This window comes from Temnothorax americanus, unplaced genomic scaffold (genome assembly GCF_048541705.1).
Source record: "Temnothorax americanus isolate GAGA-0224 unplaced genomic scaffold, ASM4854170v1 Scaffold3, whole genome shotgun sequence".
Lineage (NCBI taxonomy): Eukaryota > Metazoa > Arthropoda > Insecta > Hymenoptera > Formicidae > Temnothorax > Temnothorax americanus.
Window position 1 is genome coordinate 4,283,089 of NW_027509442.1, and position 17,636 is coordinate 4,300,724.

Genomic DNA, 17,636 nt, shown 5'->3' on the forward strand with positions numbered 1-17,636 from the left:
AAAACAATTCCTTATATGCATAAAAATAGATTTCCTCACCAGTATCCAAAATAAATTTCCTATTTAATCTCAATTATTTATCTTCGAATACAATAGTAGCAAATAGAGTTAGTAATGTTATGGTAAATCATTTTAAATGATTTACAATTGCTATAGTTTCGCCATAGCAAAATATTCACAAGATACTGCATTTCTAACGTGATAGAAACTATATTTTTATAAAAATAACCATTATAAATTTATATTGCTATTATATATATATAATATTAAAAATATTCAATAAATTTGTATATGTGTTTAAAAGCAATTTTTGTTATCTCTAATATCAACGAAGTCATCTTGAAAACCTAAATGCGAATTCTACTTTATCAATTTCAATCCTTTCTATCCTAGGTATCAATTGACTGTTACAGTCGTAGTTTGTTATAAGATGGCGATGTATACCTATGCCACCGCTTCTCCATCGGTTGCCGATCGATCTCAAATCAAAATTAACGAAGAGACGGAAACCATTGAAACAAACGCGAAGAAAAAATGTCTCGAGCAAAGATTCGCGGAGCACGATCTTTGCCCGTTCGTGAGTAAAAAAATTAAAAAAAAAGTAGTTCACTATTGGCAAATCTGATATTTTTTTAGTAAAAATTTTTTAAATAAAAATTGTTGCTTTTCTTCAGAAACTGCAATGGTCCTTCGGGATGAATCCGGAGGCACCAGTCATAAATCTAACTACCGAAAATCGCGCGTTATTGGGATACGCCTGTTCGCACGTGGCCGTGATTTACGACTATAGTTCGAGGAAAATGTTACCACTTCTAGGTCATGTCGGTATACGTTTGGATTTGCCGCAAAACAATGATAATTACTGGCAAATAGTACTGAAGAGAAACCTAATTGTCCTTTTTAGCGAAACGCTGTTAAAATTCTGTCAACTTCGCGTGACGGCAAGTGGTTGCTAACAGCGGATTCCGGGAAAGATGGTGCGGTAGTGGTTTGGGACACTGAAAAGGGGTAACTATTTTTCTTTCAGGTTTCGTACAAATAATATAGTGACATGTTATGTATCGAGAAGTTAGCGAAATTATTGATGTCTTCAGGGTTCCTGTTTGCACATTATTTAAGCCGCATGGTAGTGAAGATATCGCAGCTGCCGGTATCAGTCCTAATGCTAAACAAATAGTCACCGTTAGCGATGGAAAATGTCAGAATGTGCATTTCTGGCTGTGGACCAATGGAAGCGATAAATCGGATGGTTTGCCGGCTTCATCTGTACATTCGTTAATCATTTATTTGTTTAAAAAATTCGATGCCATAATATCAATTATACCTTTACATTGGGAATTATATTTGCATCTTGATGTTTTTTTACATTATTGTTATATATCTAATAATTATTTTTACAAGAAAATTTGTCCAATTATTAAAATAGGAAAATGCAATTATTATGACTAAAATTTTGAAGATTTTATCTATGATTATTGAATTTAAAACAGTAAAATCCAGAATCGTGCTGATTTATTTATTAATCAATATATTTTTAGCATCGATATCGTTAATCGATATTACATCTGAACGTGTCAAGGGAATAACTTTCAACGACGAGCGTTCGGAACAATTTGCATTGACCACCGATTATCATGTCCTATTCCTAACTTGGGTTGGTGAAAATGCATTATTTTATTTGTATAATCGTATATATATCTTGGAGTTAAACGAAATAGCGATATAATTTAGTAAAAAGTTATGACAATATTTTGAAGTACAATTTCATGCAAAATTATTTTCTTTAGGTTTATATAAAATTTCAATTTTTTTATTTAAAAAATAGGTATTTTAAATGTAATATAAATAATATATATTTTTGAAATCAAAACTGGGAAGAAAAAATGCTAGATATTTCATAAAAAGAAAGAATACTTCATAAATCTATATTTCATCTAATGTTTGATTTAATTTTGAAGATATAACGACTTCATTTATGACACTATATTATGCATCTCTTCTGAATTTCATGAATAAGAATGGTTACGCTTTGAGCTACGATTGCCCCAAAATTATGACAAAATTTCAACATATTGGTATCTTTAATGTGTCGTGCTACGTTCCAAAAATACAACAAGCATTGACAGCGAGTACAAATGGTACGGTCTGTTTATTAATTGTTTAATAATTTATTAATTTGTTATCTATTAATTATTAATCTGATTAAATAATATTTGTCCGATATTGCTATTATTTCAGGTTGCGTTTTAATATGGGACAATGTTTCTTGTGAAGACAAACATGCTGTCAATGATACTGGTTGTAAGAAGAAGAAACATATAAAGACTCTTAATTTACAGAAAAGTAGTATTACTGTTATGCTTGATAACGAAGGGTATATATAAATTTAGAATTCAAAATCTCTCTAGTAAATTTAGCGATAGCCGCTTGTAATGATCTAATTGTTAATTTCACAGTATGCTTGTCACGGGAAATTCGAATGGCCGCATTACTTTCTATGATTATCAATTAAGACTTTTATATTGGTGTCAGAGTTGCGATCTAGACTCCATTCGATGGATAAGCTTCGATCTCCAATCCAATTTGCTGGCTCCGGCATTTGCCGACGATGTACCTGAAAGTAAGATTTATTTTGAAAGGATCAGCCTAATGTCTTTCTTTCGAGAGTCCTGGTTTTTCAGGGTTTCAAGGTTGTTCCTCTTTATCATGTATTTTTTTATTTGATATCAAAGTGTAAAGAGGAAAGCAGAGGCTTGTGCATATCAATATACTTAACGGAGAGGAAAAATAGAATGTAGATCGTGTCAAACTGAAATATTTTCATGAATCAGACGAGCGTCAAGATAATAGCAAAACGGGGACAGTCTTATCAGAACTCACTATAAATGCAGAACACATTCTACAAAGCTACAAGAGTAATAAATCCACGACAACTAACGAAACAATACCGAGTTGTTTTCCAACGGATACTACGTTACAGTGTTTTCCATTTAATGTCCGAAATTTTCTTGCATGTAAGAAAATTCTTGAAATGATTCCCGATATTATATGACTTATTTAATATATTAGAACATTACACACACACACACACACACACACACACACACACACACACACACACACACACACACACACACACACACACACACACACACACACACACACACACACACACACACACACACACACACACACACACACACACACACACACACACACACACACACACACACACACACACACACACACACACACACACACACACACACACACACACACACACACACACACACACACACACACACACACACACACACACACACACACACACACACACACACACACACATATACATATTTTACATTCAGCAATATATTATAACATATATATATATATATAATATAGATATTACTAAATATATTATCGCATTCTTCTTTTATCTTGAATCTTTTTTTGTCTTAGGTTCTTTTACGGGCGTAATAGCACTAATAGAAATCCGAAAGCAGAAATGTCACCTTGTGTTTCATCATCCGGTTTCAATTCCGACTTGTATGGACGCTCACCCAGAAAGGTAGAACAATTAAAAATAAGCATCTATAGCAAGATTTTGTTGAAATGAATGTAATAACGATAGTAATTTTTCAACAACAGCAATTATGTGGTTGTGGGTGACGCGCAAGGTACTGTGCATTTATACAATCATGAAAAGTGCACTCTGATAATATCCAGGAGCACGCCACCTCTTCCGGACTATCAGCCGATTCTCGCTAAACAAATGACCGACGAAAACATCGTTTATGTCACCTGTCCGCAAAGCCACGAGACCTTGAAGACCGTCACGGCTCTAAAGTTCTCACCGAGATGTATATATCGATGAATGTCTCTTTATTATTATAAAGGAAGAGAAGAAAATCTTCACGAGAAAAATACTTATCTTCTTTTAGGCGATATGCTGGTGTGCGGCTTAGAAAATGGGGCGATCTGGATTCTACATCACATTACCTTGGATCCTATAGACGAAATACCGTACAAGCATTCTTCGGCGGCTGTTAATAAAATCGCTTTCACGCGGTGCGCCAACTACATGGCTTACGCGGTAAGAAAGCCTGACTGTCCCGCATTTCGTGGTATGCGAATAACGTTATGACAAAAAATTTAATTATTAATTTAGTAAATAAATTTATCGATTTTTAAGATCAATGAATGTTTTCAGGATAACGCGTTGACCGTGGTAGTATTTAAAAGAAACGAGACCGTCGCGTCGAAGGAATGCAACATGTGGAACTTGATTGGAAAATATCACTCGCACTGTTTACCTATCAGAGACATACTTTTTGGTTCGGCCGCATCCGATTCCGATGCACCGCAGTTTTTTTCTTTGGGAGAGGATCGAGAGCTCGTCGAATATGATCTCGCGCGCAGGTTGTATCTGTGAATTATATTGTTTTATGGAAATTGCTTCAAAGATGCGAATTCAAATAAATTGATGGATTTAAATAAAATATTTAAATTTTATTGTGAATAAGATTAAAGAAATTGGATCATAAGTATGTAGAATATCGTGTCATTATATACTGAGCAGTTTATAAAGCACTAGAAGAGCAAATAAAAGATTTAGTTAATTTTCCAAGCATTTGAAAATGGTAATAATTTGCTAGCTACATTTTATAATTCCATTACAGCGGACCATATCCAGTGCCAGGACTTCAAATTTTACGTATCGATCAAATCGAACAGAGCGCCGTTCCCCTTTGCCTAGCATGGTATCCCGAGTCCGGTACTGAAAGATTCCTCGTGATCTCAAATTCTGAAGTAATAGTCCTGCGATTCATCTAGATTGCGTGAGCAAAACATAATACTTATCCTAATCTATAATTACAGCACAAATACAAGATCTTCAGTGATGTTACCAAGACAATTCACGGTACTTACTTAGGACCGACCTTCGAAGAACCAGTAGAATATTTTCAAGTAACGCAATATGGGACTTTATTTTAGGACAATCTTCCGATCGATTTGAATATATAAAGAGCTCTAATTATCAGGCTAATAATCACAGTTTCTTTACATTTAATTTTTTTCAACAAAGATATGATCTTCAAACATCCTACGTATAATCACAAGCAAGGACACTTCTCTAATCAATTAAATATTTATTAAAGTATATAATTGCGGTGAAATATGTAAATTATATTATAGTAGGAAGATTGTAAACAAATAGTTAATCAATAATCAAACTTTAAGTCATGAAAATAATAAAAAAAATTAAGCGCGTTAATTTGTCATATGTAAGTAGACGATTAATTAACTACATTTTTTTTTCCTCAAAGATATTCATTAAATATCTTATGATAGTGTGTAATTAAAAAATATAAAGAGCATATTTTCGGAATTTTATATTTAATTTAAATGTTTACTTTCTCAATCATCAAAGAAATGTCCTCGCTTTAAAATTAATTAACTAGCATGCTGCGTTAAAAATTGCTACAATGTCTATAGATCTTAGCGGACAAACTTGTTAACAATAATGGCTACATTGTGTTCGCGACCGACAGAGAAATTGGCCTTCAGTTATTGCCTTTGGACGGCAATCCATACAAGGTCGTCGGCATGACGGGTCATCCGCAAAAAGTTAGACGTACTATGTACATAATTACGTTTAACTGACATACACGAGTATTATAATCCATCTCTATTTACAGATAATAAGTATTTCTATCTGCAGCAATAAAGAAATACTCTTTACCGCAGGCTACAACGATCCGTGTGTGTTAGTGTGGAAAATCAAATTCAGGTTGACTTGCGTTATATAAAGTAGTTTGGACTCCCGGCTTTCTATTGCGACCGTGTTGAATTTTGATGTCAAACGTGATAAATCATATATATACATATATATATTTTTCTGACATATTACTAAAACAAATTCTTTATTGACAAGCCTATTATTTAATTTAAATGCGTTTGTAGCGGAAATAGATCTTATAATGATTAATAAAAATTTATAATTATTTGTTATTTTGTAAACTCAAGAAAGTCATTGGTATTATTATAGTTGCCCTCGTTCTATCAAACATGAGTGATATACAAGGGAAAAATTCATTTTACTTCGGTCTGTATTATAAAATTAAATTTATCGATTCTGACATCATCTTCTAACACGGCCGTAATGATACATGACGAGTTTTAATACCATTAAAGAGATATCATTGTTCTAGATCCGTTGATGTAATGGCGCGATTAGGTGGCGAAGGACTCTCGCCGTTTTACAGCCTTATCGAAGGTGGGAAAAAAGGATGGTTGGCAAATGAGATGAAGGATCTGTTCTATTATGCGCAGATATTACATCAGGGCGAGAATACGATCGCTGCTAAAACCATCTCCGACACTGTGGTTGTCGAGCAGATTCCAAATCTTATGCGAGCTATGGGATATTATCCGACCAACAAAGAGGTATATCTTTGCAGTATCACAAAATATACAACTTTAAAAGTCAGGATTTTAATTTTAAGTGACGAATCCTTTAATGAAATACTTTTATTTAAAAAAAAAAAAAAATGTACTATTTAATCCAATTAAAAAATTTTTGATATTAGGCATCTTTCTTCTGCTGTTAAGTTAAAAATTTTCGACAATAAAGTCCGTTTGTATTCAAGTGAACAATCGATTTTTGTTCTTGTATTGATTGCGTTAAAATATATAGTAACAACTTCTCTATTTATTTCGAGACATTGTATGTATCAAGTATAGGATTCGCTAAGATGAATTTATTTTTCAGATAGATAATATCATGGCTGAAGTACGCTACAAATATGTTGAAACCAGTAAACTTGTCGAAGAGATTAGTTTTGAAGAATTCGTGCGACTCTACGTGAATCATCGACAAGCGTTCGGACTTTGCATACGCCACATAAAGAAAGCCTTTTGTACATTCGTCGAAGAGAATTCCGTTAGTATGGACAATTCTACCTTAACGCGAGAGCAGTTTATAGATATTTTACTCGGTGGGACAATATTGAAAACTTTGATGGAAGATGATAAACCTATCGGTAAGTCCGTTGATTGACATTACTTATTGTTAATTAATTCCATCAAAAGTATTTTAAATTACTAACATTACTATATAAACTACATTTTAATATAAGCTAATAGTTTATCAAATTTAGTCTGAGACTTATTTCTATTTAGTCCTTTTTTTGTCTTATGCTTCTATTTAAAATATGTAATCATGTGTATATTAATAAATGCAACAAATTGAGCTTTTTTGAATAGAAAGAAAACATAAATACTTCATCAAAGTTTAAATAAATCGCGTAGAGTTAATAAATGTGAAACTGGACTTGCACCATTTTCAAAATAAATGTCTTACTTCTGGTGTTCAATAACGTATCTTCCTCTTCTTATTTATTTATATTGCTATTTGTCACAGGTGAACCGTTGACTTTGCAAGAAGCGTATACACATCTCAAGACAATCATGTCTCCCACCGAGGAAATGGTCGAGGCTCAACCAAGTCTGTCGCAAAGATCTGTGTCTTTCAATTTCCGTTTTCTCCCGCCGGTAACTATCTCCCTCGCGTGCACAATATGTTTTAAATTTAAAACACGGAAATGGGCGATAAATAAGATATACTCGTAGTTAGGCTTCCCGAGAGTAATGTATTATTACGTTATGTTACAGAGGATATCTTACAAAGATTTCGCCATGGATATCATGGGTGTCAAATTGCCGGATGAAACTATGGCTGACAATTGACGAAATCAGCACGGTCACTTGCAGTACTCTTAAGAGATATTTTTTTTACAGCTATGTACCGCTGTGACGAGGTCCGTTGAACGCAAGCGATCGATAAACCAAAGATAAAAACCGCGCGCACAACTGTTTCGTTCTTTTAAAATTTAAACTAAAATTAAGAGAGGCGTTAAAAGAAAACGCCGGCGTTTTTCCGTCGTTCGCTCCTTCGATTCGCGTAAAAATGTATACAAGTTATACACGGCACACACGAAATTCGAGGAGATAATATAAAACAGCATGATGTAGATTCGTACTCTTGTTGCTGTAATACTGTTCAGCAAAATTTTCAATGAACATTTCATCATCTTCTAATATTATAGTACTCGCGATTGCGTCGTTATTTTATTAATCGACAGTTCATAGCCAAAGAACGACGGCCGTCTTCTGCCTGTTGACTGATATTTGTAAATCCGATACGATAAAATTAATACAACCACAGACAATTACCATTGACCGGCTTTTTCTGCTTGGCATAGAACTGTCGGCGGAAGGAGGATGTTTCGACTGAAAGAAAAAGGTTTTATTCCAAGACAATACTTATACGATAGACTAGAAGCAAGGAAAGATTCGCCTCCCGAGAGGTACATTGCTTTGAGGAAGCGCTACACGATATTCGTACACCGCTGTTATTAAAGAAACCAATCAATGACCCTTAGCGGATACAGCGATTTCAAAATTTAGAGTCCGGTATCAGTAAAAAAACAAGACAATCGTTTTCGTATCCGCGGTTTCAGGAAAATTAAACTCGACAGTTATACATTTAGCAGCGTGGTCTTGCCGGACCAACGGAGAGGTATCGAGAGTTCGAACGCCGATCGCAATGGGGATAGCTAAGACCGAGGTACAGACACCGCCAGAAATGCCAACGATCGTAAATGTAATTGCAATCAGGCGCGTCAGGCGAAGATCCCAAGATTCGTGAGACGCAACCTTGCCACATTGCTAGGCTCGCGTACAATTTCGCACCGTTATCTACATATCTATCACTAACAAGGTACCATTAAACACCGTTTTTACGGAAATTTGCGCGATCTTACCGATCTTTGTTAGCTTATAATACAGTATTAATTTTATTGTTATCTACATACTTCGTAGACAGGTAACATTATTTGTCTACAACAATATTACATACAATAAATACAATATTTATTATAATATTGTATTTTTATTCAAAATTGTACTCCATTCCACGTTTAATGACGCAGATGAAAAAGTGCAATTTTGCAGCAATATACATATATTGTTGCAAATACGTATGCTTTTTATGAAATATCTATATATAAATAAACCGTGAAACGAATACTGTATTATAAGTTTAATTCACAGAGATTTACGTGGTTAAAGCAAACCTTGTTGATGGTAATACCTTGCCGGTGATATCATCTATCTACTTATTTACTCATCTACCTATTATAACGCTATGTATTTATACAATACGCCGTCGTTAAAAGAAGTACAAAGAAATGTACACAAAAAACCTTATTTCATTCTTATAATTATTCTAAGACGTATTTACATAGTTATGTACAAACACTCTGTGTATCGGCTTAAGAAAAATATCAACGTGGAACAGTGTAGCAATGTTTTTTTTTCTTTTCGTACGCTCGTGAAAAAGAAAGAAGAAAAATTCTAGCATTTACCTCTAAAAAAAGCAACGATCCGATCGCTCGAATTTAATAATAACATACTGTCGACGTTGTCGTCCCATGCGACAACTATCAATCGCAGTACTCGTCGTTCTGTACGATACCATGCTTCTTCCTGCAGTCTGGACAGTACCATTTGCCCTTGGGCGGCACCATTATACCAACACATTCGAAATGGAACCACTCGATGCGACAGTCCTCACCGTCGCAGGCTATCATCTCCGACACCTCGTCATACGGGCAACGACAATAACAGTAGATCTTGCCAGGTCGCTCCGTGATCGACGCACCGACGGCCGGCGTCATCGGATTGATCTTCGGCTGACTTACGCTGACGGTATTCTCTGTCTCGGATTCGCTGCTGTCGCTGCTGCTCTCCGCGGTACCTTCGGATTCGGTGGCGGACGCCGGCGCGGCGATTGGTGACGCCTCGGGTAGAACCGCTTGCTGCTGGCTCGCTGTCTGTTCCACTTGAGCAGGCCTGTTTCCGTACGTCTGTATAATGGTCTTCCCGCCTAAGGACAATCTCGATATCAGAGGCTTCGAATTTGGCGGCGTCGTTATCGTCGTCGGCGGTAACGGCGCGAAAGCCGGGGTGATGGTGGTGGTAGCTGTGATGTTTGTCTCGATTTTCCGCCATCGACCGAACGACTGCTTTTCTTGCGGTTCGTCGTCGCTCGAGTCGCCGTAAAAACGCTTCGGCACGCGTTTCCTCTTCGAGACTCTCTTGTTCTCCGTATCCGTGCCGCCGCTGCCGCCGACGTTCTGATTCGGTATGCCGGCGACGGCGGTGGCCGATGACGCTTGCTGTTGCTGCTGCTGCTGTTGATGATGCATCTCTACCGCGATGTTCGCAGCATTGCCGCTGTGAAAGTCGTTGCACGTTGCAGCCGGCAACAGGTTCGGCGTCGAAGACCTGCTGTTGGGATGTAACGTCGGCTGCGACGATGCAACGAATCCCACATTCTTCTGGTAAAGTGCCTTGGGAATGTTCAGTTTGATCGATTCCACGGTGGCTGTTGTAATGGCGTTACGTTTACCGCTCCTCTCGCCCTTTCGTCGCTTTTTCGTCTTCGTTTTCCTCTTTTGCTGCTGCTGCTGCTGTTGCGGTTGCTGATTCTCGAGGGTCATTGCGATCGGATCCGGCAGTGCAGTTTCCGCGACCAGAATGCCGTTGTTCAGTGGCATTAGCGGTTGTTCTATCGCCGGCATTAACGTCGAGGTCGGCGTCGAGGTTGGCGTCGATGCCGGCGCTACAGTAGCCAACAACATCAATTGATTACGCTTCTCTGCCAACAACTTATTAGCGAGCAGCTGAGGATACTCGTCGTAGAAGTCCTCGTCCGTCTCAGTTTCCTCGGTCTCCAAGTCAGATTCTCGCAAGAGCGGCTTCACCGGAGACGGCTCGTTCGTTACCTCGGGGATCATAGAACCGTTCTCCATTGTGACCTCCGGGTTATCTTCCGGCTTATTCTCTGGCTCGACAGACTGCGACTTGTTCTCCCGCGTGGTTTCCCTCTCCTTCTTATTTCGGTCCTTACGACCGCCGGATTGCTTCCTGGGTGAACTTTCGGATGCGGAGCTGTCGGAATCGGAGCTGCTGCTAGAGCTGGAGGAGCTGCCGGACGAAGAGCTGCTGCAACTGCAGTTAGTGCCGCAGGAGCAACTGCTCGAGTCACTGTCGCTCGAAGAGTCGCTCGTGGACGACGTGCTGCCGCTTCGTTTCTTCTTCTTGGGGGTCTTCGCCTTCCGTTTGTTCGCGTCGCTGTCGCATCCAGTATTGCGACTGGGAGTACCGGGCGACGGACTTCTTTTAGATTTGGTTTCATTTGCTTTCGCGTCATCTTCCATTGAAGTAGCCTGATCTTCATTCTTCTCTTTGTCGGAGGAATATATCACGCAATAGTCGTGATCAGAAAGGACGATACTTCTCAAGTACGCTGCGTCAGTCTCAGGTACGCTCTCTTTCAACGCAACATTCTTGGCGGATTCTTCTACGTCGAGACTGGCAGCATACGTCTTAAAATTGTCCCAGATGCCGTCCATAATGCGCGCTTCCTGCTTCTTCTCCTCCTCGTTCCGTTCTACCTCGACTATATCGTTGTTTACGGCGACGTCATCGTCATCGGTGGTGGTTATTTCAGCGGTTTCACTCTTCTTCGTCGCGTCCTCGTCGATGTTCTCTTTCTCCGGTGGTTTTTCCGTGGAAGGGGGCTTCTCTTCCTCGCTATCCGTGTCGCTTTCGGACGACAGATTAAGCGGCGGCAGATCGTAAACGTCGACTACTCTTTTCACAGCCTCTTTGACGTTCTTTGACACGGTCTCGGTTCCCGTCGTCAGGTCCCCGTCGGTTGCCGCCACAGTCGTATCCTTATCCACGTTCTCATCTTTGTCCGTCGGTGGAGCGTTAACCACGTCTGTTACATTCGCGTGAACGTCCTCAGGTTCGGGTTCCCTGTGAGCCGCTTGGTGCTTGGCTAGAAGCTTCCGCGATATGAAGCGCTGCCCACACTCGTCGCAGCCGTACGGTAAATCGCCGGAATGCAGCCTCTTGTGCACCTTCAGCGCTACCGCGCGTCCAAAGCTCGAGCCACATTCCTCGCAGACGAACGCCGTAGGCGGTATGCAGAAGTGATATATGTGCGGCCACTTCTTCTGCAGGCATTTCCGGCACAGGACGCTCTCCGTACCGTGCTTCCAGAAAAGATGTTTCGTGATATCCGGTTTGTTACGGTAGGCGATGCCGCATCTGTAACACAAATGATGTAGCTTGTGCTTCCACACGTGATTCGAGAGACGCTGCTGATTGCCCGTAGACTCCAGACAGACGTCGCAGGCGTGGTGACGTTTGCGCACGTGAACCATCAGTCGGAACGCCGACGGAAGACTCGCCACCGAGCAGAGGCAACATCGATATCGCAGATTTACATTCGGCGAGTAAACGCCGGGACACAGGTGGCACACCAGCTCGCTGTAACTGTAGAACGTCGACTTGCACATTATGCAGATCAATATGGTCTTCTGATGCATCTTTCGGTTATGCAAGTACAGCTCCTTGTGCACGGCCGAATGAAATCTGCAATGAAAACACTCGTATATCAATACGTTCGGAACGTTGTACGTGCCGTCAGCGCTGTTGTACGTGTCCAGATTGAAATAACGGGACTCGAGCTCGTCGAGGGACCTCTTCACCCGCGCGGTAAACTGCTCCGCGTGTATAATTATCGCGGGATGCTGCGGCTGAAACTTGTGCTCCGCCAGCATGTGCAGGCCCAGCTGTCGGCCGTTGACGGCGATGTACCGCGCGTGATTGCAGTACACGCAGACAGGACTGGCCGCCTCTATGCAACGTTTCAGCAGTTCCTCCAGCTCCATGCTGTCCAGGGTGCCCTCGACGTTCAGGTCGATACACGGGACATCTTCACCGGCTAACGCAATACCGCTGTTGTCAATCGTGTGACTTCTCGTCTGTTCGTTTGCAACATCTCCGATCGCGTTACCGTCAGATGTCTCGTCGGGATTACCGATCGGCATCGTTTCCGCGACAGAAAATAATCTATCGGTATACGTCCCACTTTTAGTCTCGTCATTTTCCTCCCGGTTCCTTTGGCTCTCGTCTTCCGCGTCGTCGTGCCTGTCCTCAGCCTCGTCAGCTTCTTCGCCCTCATCGCCGTCCTCCGCTTCCTCGTCTTCTTCCGGATTACTGTCCACTACCGCTAGTTTGTCGCTGTCGGAATCACTGTCGTCCAGCTCGTTCGCTCGATCATCGTCAACGATGTCCCTTTCCACTTCCGAACCGTTCGGCATTCTTTCCTTCGACGTTGACCCTTCGGCGTTGTTATTCTCCTCGGATTCCCTACCCGTGACGGTGGTCGTCGCGACGCTGAACTGCGAGTTCCTGTTGCAAATCTTGATGACCAAACTTCTATCGGACGAAGCAACAGCGTTAAATGAAACCGAGGTCTGAGATTCAGCGGTGTTCGTCGTGACAGGTTTCTCCACCTTTTTCTCGTCGACATCCTCGAAATTTTCTTTCTCTCTGGGTTGTGAATCCGATATGTGCGATTCGCGTTGCGGACTAAACAATGAATGGCTGACGGGACTGCAACTCTGTACATCCCGTGGACTGTCGTATTTAGTTCCGGTCTCGCACGTGGCGTTCACTTTCGTATCCGCTGTCGCAGTCTCCTCGGCATCCCACCGCACTGGACTAGGCGCTCTCGAACTGGCCGAGCGTGACGGATCAACGTCACTTTTGTCGCACGTTTCCTCGTCTTCGGTATTCATCTTTTCAACCGTGTGTGACGCAGGTATATTTGAGGTATACGCTGCATCCTCTCTTTCGTTCTTGTCTTCTTCACCCGTATAGCGCGATACCTCCATGATAGTCTCCGTTACACTGTCGTAAGGTTCACTGAAATCGAGCTGGCAATTTTGAACCGGCGACTTTCCGCCCGACCCTTTGTCACGATTGTTGTACACGTCTTTATTCATCACCCGTTCATCGTTCTCGTCGTTCTCGTCAGACGAATTGTCAGCCCTGTACCTGGACACTTCCATTATCGTCTCGGTGACCGTGTCCCTGGGTAAGCTATTCGCAATTTCTCTTTGGACATCGAGACCGCAATCAAATTGATTCTCGTTACACTGGACTTTCGCGCCGAGCTTTCTCGTCGCCAGTGCGCTTGATTTTTGTTGGCGAGAATTTTGCACGTCGTCTCTCTCGCGTTTCTTCCTGTTGTATTTTATCGCTTTTCTCGGTAGTCCTTTACCCCCGAGATTCGTAGCTATCTCCGTCGGGGGAACGGTCGTCGGCGACGGATCGTCCGCGTGCGTCGTATCGGCGACTGTCAGCGGCGTAGACGGGCTACGCAATTCCTTATTCGTGTCCGACAGCGTGAAATTACAGGTACTCGCATGTGTGCCGGTCTGTCTGCATATGGTGCACGTCGACGCGACGGCAACGGTCGCGTCCTGTTCCAGAACCGGGGAGCAAAAGTGGTTGAAGAAGTCATCGGTCTCCGAGAACACCTTCTCGCAGCTGCAGCAGATCAGATAGCACGAACCCTTGAAGGCGTTGTAGAAATCCTCCACCGAGGAGAACGCCATCTCCGGAACGCTGTGCTTCTTCATCAGATGGTACGACAGCCTCTCCGCCTGGCCGAACATGCCCAGGCAGAAGAGGCATATGTGACGCTTGTGTATGTCCCTCATGTGCAAGAACAGGTTCCAATTTTCGAAGTACGTGCCACACGCCGAGCACAGGTAAACTTTTCTCGTGATCTTAAAGCTGCTCGCGTGCGGCACCGAGGCACTCGACTCGGAGGTACTGGGCATCGGCGTCATACTAGGATTACAAGCACACGAGTTCTGTCTCGAGTTGGGACCGCAACTGACCCACGCGTGACACTTGGAGCACTCGTACCTCGTGGACGGTCGTAGGCCCAGGTATTGAGCGTATTCCGTTATCTTACGCTTCCGCTTCCTCTCCACCCCTTTGTCCTTGCCGGTCCTCGCATTGGGATGGGTCGCTGGCCGCAGCTCCGGCGAGGTGTTCTTCGGCGCGACGGCAGAAACTTCTCGAGCCTCCGCCAAGATGCGCTTCTTGAAACCCTTGAATACGAATTTTGGCCCCGCAATGGTATTATTACCCGGCGAGTCGCTCCCTATGATCGAGTTGTAGCGTATTAGCTGTTTCTCCTCTTCGATTACAGCGGTGTATACATCGTCGATGGAACGTCTCAATGCGTCGCCCAATGTGGAATCTTTGAGTCGTTGCTCCTCCAAGATGTTCCACATATCTATAACCTTACTCTCTCCGTCTTCATCTTCCATAATAGTAGGGACTGTTGCGGCGATCTACCTGAAATATACAATTATGTATTGCAGCTACACGTACGTTTACATATAAAGGGGTAAAAGCCATAGTGGGATAAGTCAAAATTTTTTAAATATCGTCTCGTGCGCACAGATGCAATTTATACATCGTATAAGTTGCATATGCACACGAGTCAATATTAAAAAAAAAAATTGACTTACCCCACCGTGGGCTTTTACCCCTCCATACGTATCTAAATATAAAATACGCATGAGTAAATATAAATTATTCCAATAACATATTCATCTAAAAAACTATTGTAATTACGATTAACGCTAATGTCCATTTCTAATCTTGATTCAACTTACTTTTTATCTTTTTCTACTTCTTATATCTAGTAAAGGATGAAAAGCAAGTTAAATCGAGATTAAGGTAAATCTGCATTGGTAGAAATAAACATAAACGTGCGACGTTTATTTACTACCGAAAAAAACTATCGTTAATCCTAGCGACGTCGAGTCAGGCTCGAAATTATCCGCGATCTTGGCCTTCTTGAACACAGACGACGTTTCGTTGCGACAGAAACACATCGTTAACGCGATCACGCTAGCGATCTCTCAGCGGGGATGGACACGGGATCGTCGTTATTGCGACGCAATGCGCGCGTAGACGATCACCCGTCACGATTCCACTCTCCGAGAATTTCGCGCTTTTGCCGCCGTGTAGGAGACACAGAAAGAGAGAAAAAAAAAACAAGAAAGAAATCTTGAACTCGGATTTACAGTCACATGTCACGTCCGGAGAGACCTCGAGGACCTCGCCGCGGTCTCGCGATCGCGCGGGATCCGCCGCTACTTTCCGAGGAAACGACGGCGAAGCGGCGTCGGAGGAGGACACGTCGATCCCGGGATCCACGAGATCGGCGGATCGGGCACGGCAGCGTCCTTTCCCCTCTCGAATTTTCGGCGGAAGCCGGACGACGCGCGGACGGAGACGACGGAAACGCGCACCCCGCACGCACGACGCGAGGACGAGAAAACAGACGGACGGGAGAGAGAGCGGGAGCAGGCAGGGAGGCAGGTCGCGCGGTCGCGGTCGCGGTCGCGGGGGAAACCGCGGCCCGCGGCGAGCTCGCGGGACAAAGGACGAGACTTACTTTCGCGGAACGCGGGGACCGGGGACAGGCGTCGGGCGTGCTTCTGCGCGGAGTGCGGACGGTGAGATCGGCCGCGTGGCGCGTTAAACGCGAGGCGTTTCGTCGGCCCCCGAGTACAGACTTCGGTGTAGCGGTACGCGACGAAAAGGTTAGTAAAATGGCGTCACATCAACGAGCGCTGCACCGTCCGTACTTCCATAACACGTCCCCAGTGATGCCACCCTTTCGTCATAGCTCTCTCTCTCGCCCCCGGAGAGCCGCCGGCCGCCGCCGTCGCGCGCGCGAGGTTAAGCCCGGGCCCGGAGGCCCCGGGAGTCCAATGGGCGGCACCGGATCCCAACGGGTCACGGGATGCCCGCCGACGATGACGCGACGTCGCCCCGACGTGGATCGAAGCTCGGAGCTCGGGCCTTCGCGTATGCGAGCGGCGATGACGACGACGACGATGGAACGACAGGTGCGGGCACGAGTGCGCGAACGAATGCGAGATCGCGAGTGCCGAGTGCCGCTCGCTCCGGTGCTCAGGGCCGTCGAACGGCGGCACGACGGCGTCTCACGCGGCGTACATCCAGCGTGGTGGCCGTGACACCCCCCATCCCCACTCCAGCGACGACACTTGACTTTGACTACAAACCACGCTCGACGACGACCGGCGGCGACGGCGACTCGAAACGAAACTCGAATCCTCCGATCAGCGGGACTCTCTCTCTCGGCACGTTCCCGCGCGCGACGCGCGAGCAGCCCTGATTGCGAATAACGTGCCGATGCCGATGAACGCGCCGCGCGCCGCGCGCCGCGCCTCTAGTCTTGTCCAGACGAATTTTTCACGACCGCGCGAAGCGTATACGTATGGTAAACAGAGATCGACCTATCACGTGTCTAACGCAGAGCGGCGGCGTTGAGTTTCTTCGGCGTGATTGGCTCGCTTCTGTAATAATTTGTCCGGCTGGGCCAATCAGGCTGAATGAGCTTTGAAACGTTTCTAGAAAATAAAACTTATTGGATTTCGCGTGTTGCAGGGTTTCGAGAGTTATTCCAACAATTGCCGATTAATTAGCTAATTTAATCAGCTGAGTTATTAAATGACACGTGTATATTATTTTATTAATATACGGATCGAGTTGTCAATTTTGGTCGTTGAAGATATTAAAGACGATGAATTATATAATTGGCACTATTAATAATTCTACCGGTTGATGTGTGATCATCGATTAAGTTAATCGCA

At 43.2% G+C, this 17,636-nt stretch overlaps 3 protein-coding genes across 12 annotated transcripts; 2 read left to right on the plus strand and 1 right to left on the minus strand.

The window, feature by feature from the left end:
- The first annotated feature begins 120 nt into the window (after nucleotides 1-120).
- LOC143900602 (cilia- and flagella-associated protein 251) lies at nucleotides 121-5,014 on the plus strand. Of its 2 annotated transcripts, XM_077412146.1 has the most exons (15): nucleotides 121-577; nucleotides 675-821; nucleotides 905-1,008; nucleotides 1,095-1,249; nucleotides 1,539-1,654; nucleotides 2,018-2,138; nucleotides 2,239-2,374; nucleotides 2,457-2,620; nucleotides 2,832-3,014; nucleotides 3,463-3,571; nucleotides 3,652-3,863; nucleotides 3,945-4,096; nucleotides 4,214-4,422; nucleotides 4,683-4,812; nucleotides 4,882-5,014. In XM_077412146.1, exons 1-15 carry the CDS (start codon nucleotides 431-433, stop codon nucleotides 4,996-4,998), a joined length of 2,202 nt encoding a protein of 733 aa, XP_077268272.1. In that variant the 5' UTR covers nucleotides 121-430; the 3' UTR covers nucleotides 4,999-5,014. The 2 variants fall into 2 exon arrangements, with proteins under 2 accessions (XP_077268272.1, XP_077268273.1); XM_077412147.1 differs by lacking the exon at nucleotides 2,832-3,014.
- A 487-nt stretch (nucleotides 5,015-5,501) lies between these two features.
- On the plus strand, nucleotides 5,502-9,368 carry LOC143900609 (cilia- and flagella-associated protein 251-like). Its single transcript, XM_077412156.1, has 6 exons — nucleotides 5,502-5,631; nucleotides 5,703-5,794; nucleotides 6,216-6,450; nucleotides 6,776-7,046; nucleotides 7,427-7,557; nucleotides 7,678-9,368. Exons 1-6 carry the CDS (start codon nucleotides 5,611-5,613, stop codon nucleotides 7,750-7,752), a joined length of 825 nt encoding a protein of 274 aa, XP_077268282.1. The 5' UTR covers nucleotides 5,502-5,610; the 3' UTR covers nucleotides 7,753-9,368.
- Nucleotides 9,258-17,165, minus strand: Mesr4 (misexpression suppressor of ras 4). Of its 9 annotated transcripts, none has more exons than XM_077412136.1 (2): nucleotides 17,046-17,165; nucleotides 9,258-15,300 (listed from the first exon to the last, which is right to left on the minus strand). In XM_077412136.1, the coding sequence occupies exon 2, from the start codon at nucleotides 15,270-15,272 to the stop codon at nucleotides 9,510-9,512; it is 5,763 nt and encodes a 1,920-aa protein (XP_077268262.1). In that variant the 5' UTR covers nucleotides 15,273-15,300; nucleotides 17,046-17,165; the 3' UTR covers nucleotides 9,258-9,509. The 9 variants fall into 9 exon arrangements, with proteins under 9 accessions (XP_077268262.1, XP_077268263.1, XP_077268255.1 ...); XM_077412137.1 differs by having other exon boundaries at nucleotides 9,258-15,296; nucleotides 17,046-17,164; XM_077412129.1 differs by having other exon boundaries at nucleotides 9,258-15,296; nucleotides 16,605-17,091.
- Nucleotides 17,166-17,636: the final 471 nt, after the last annotated feature.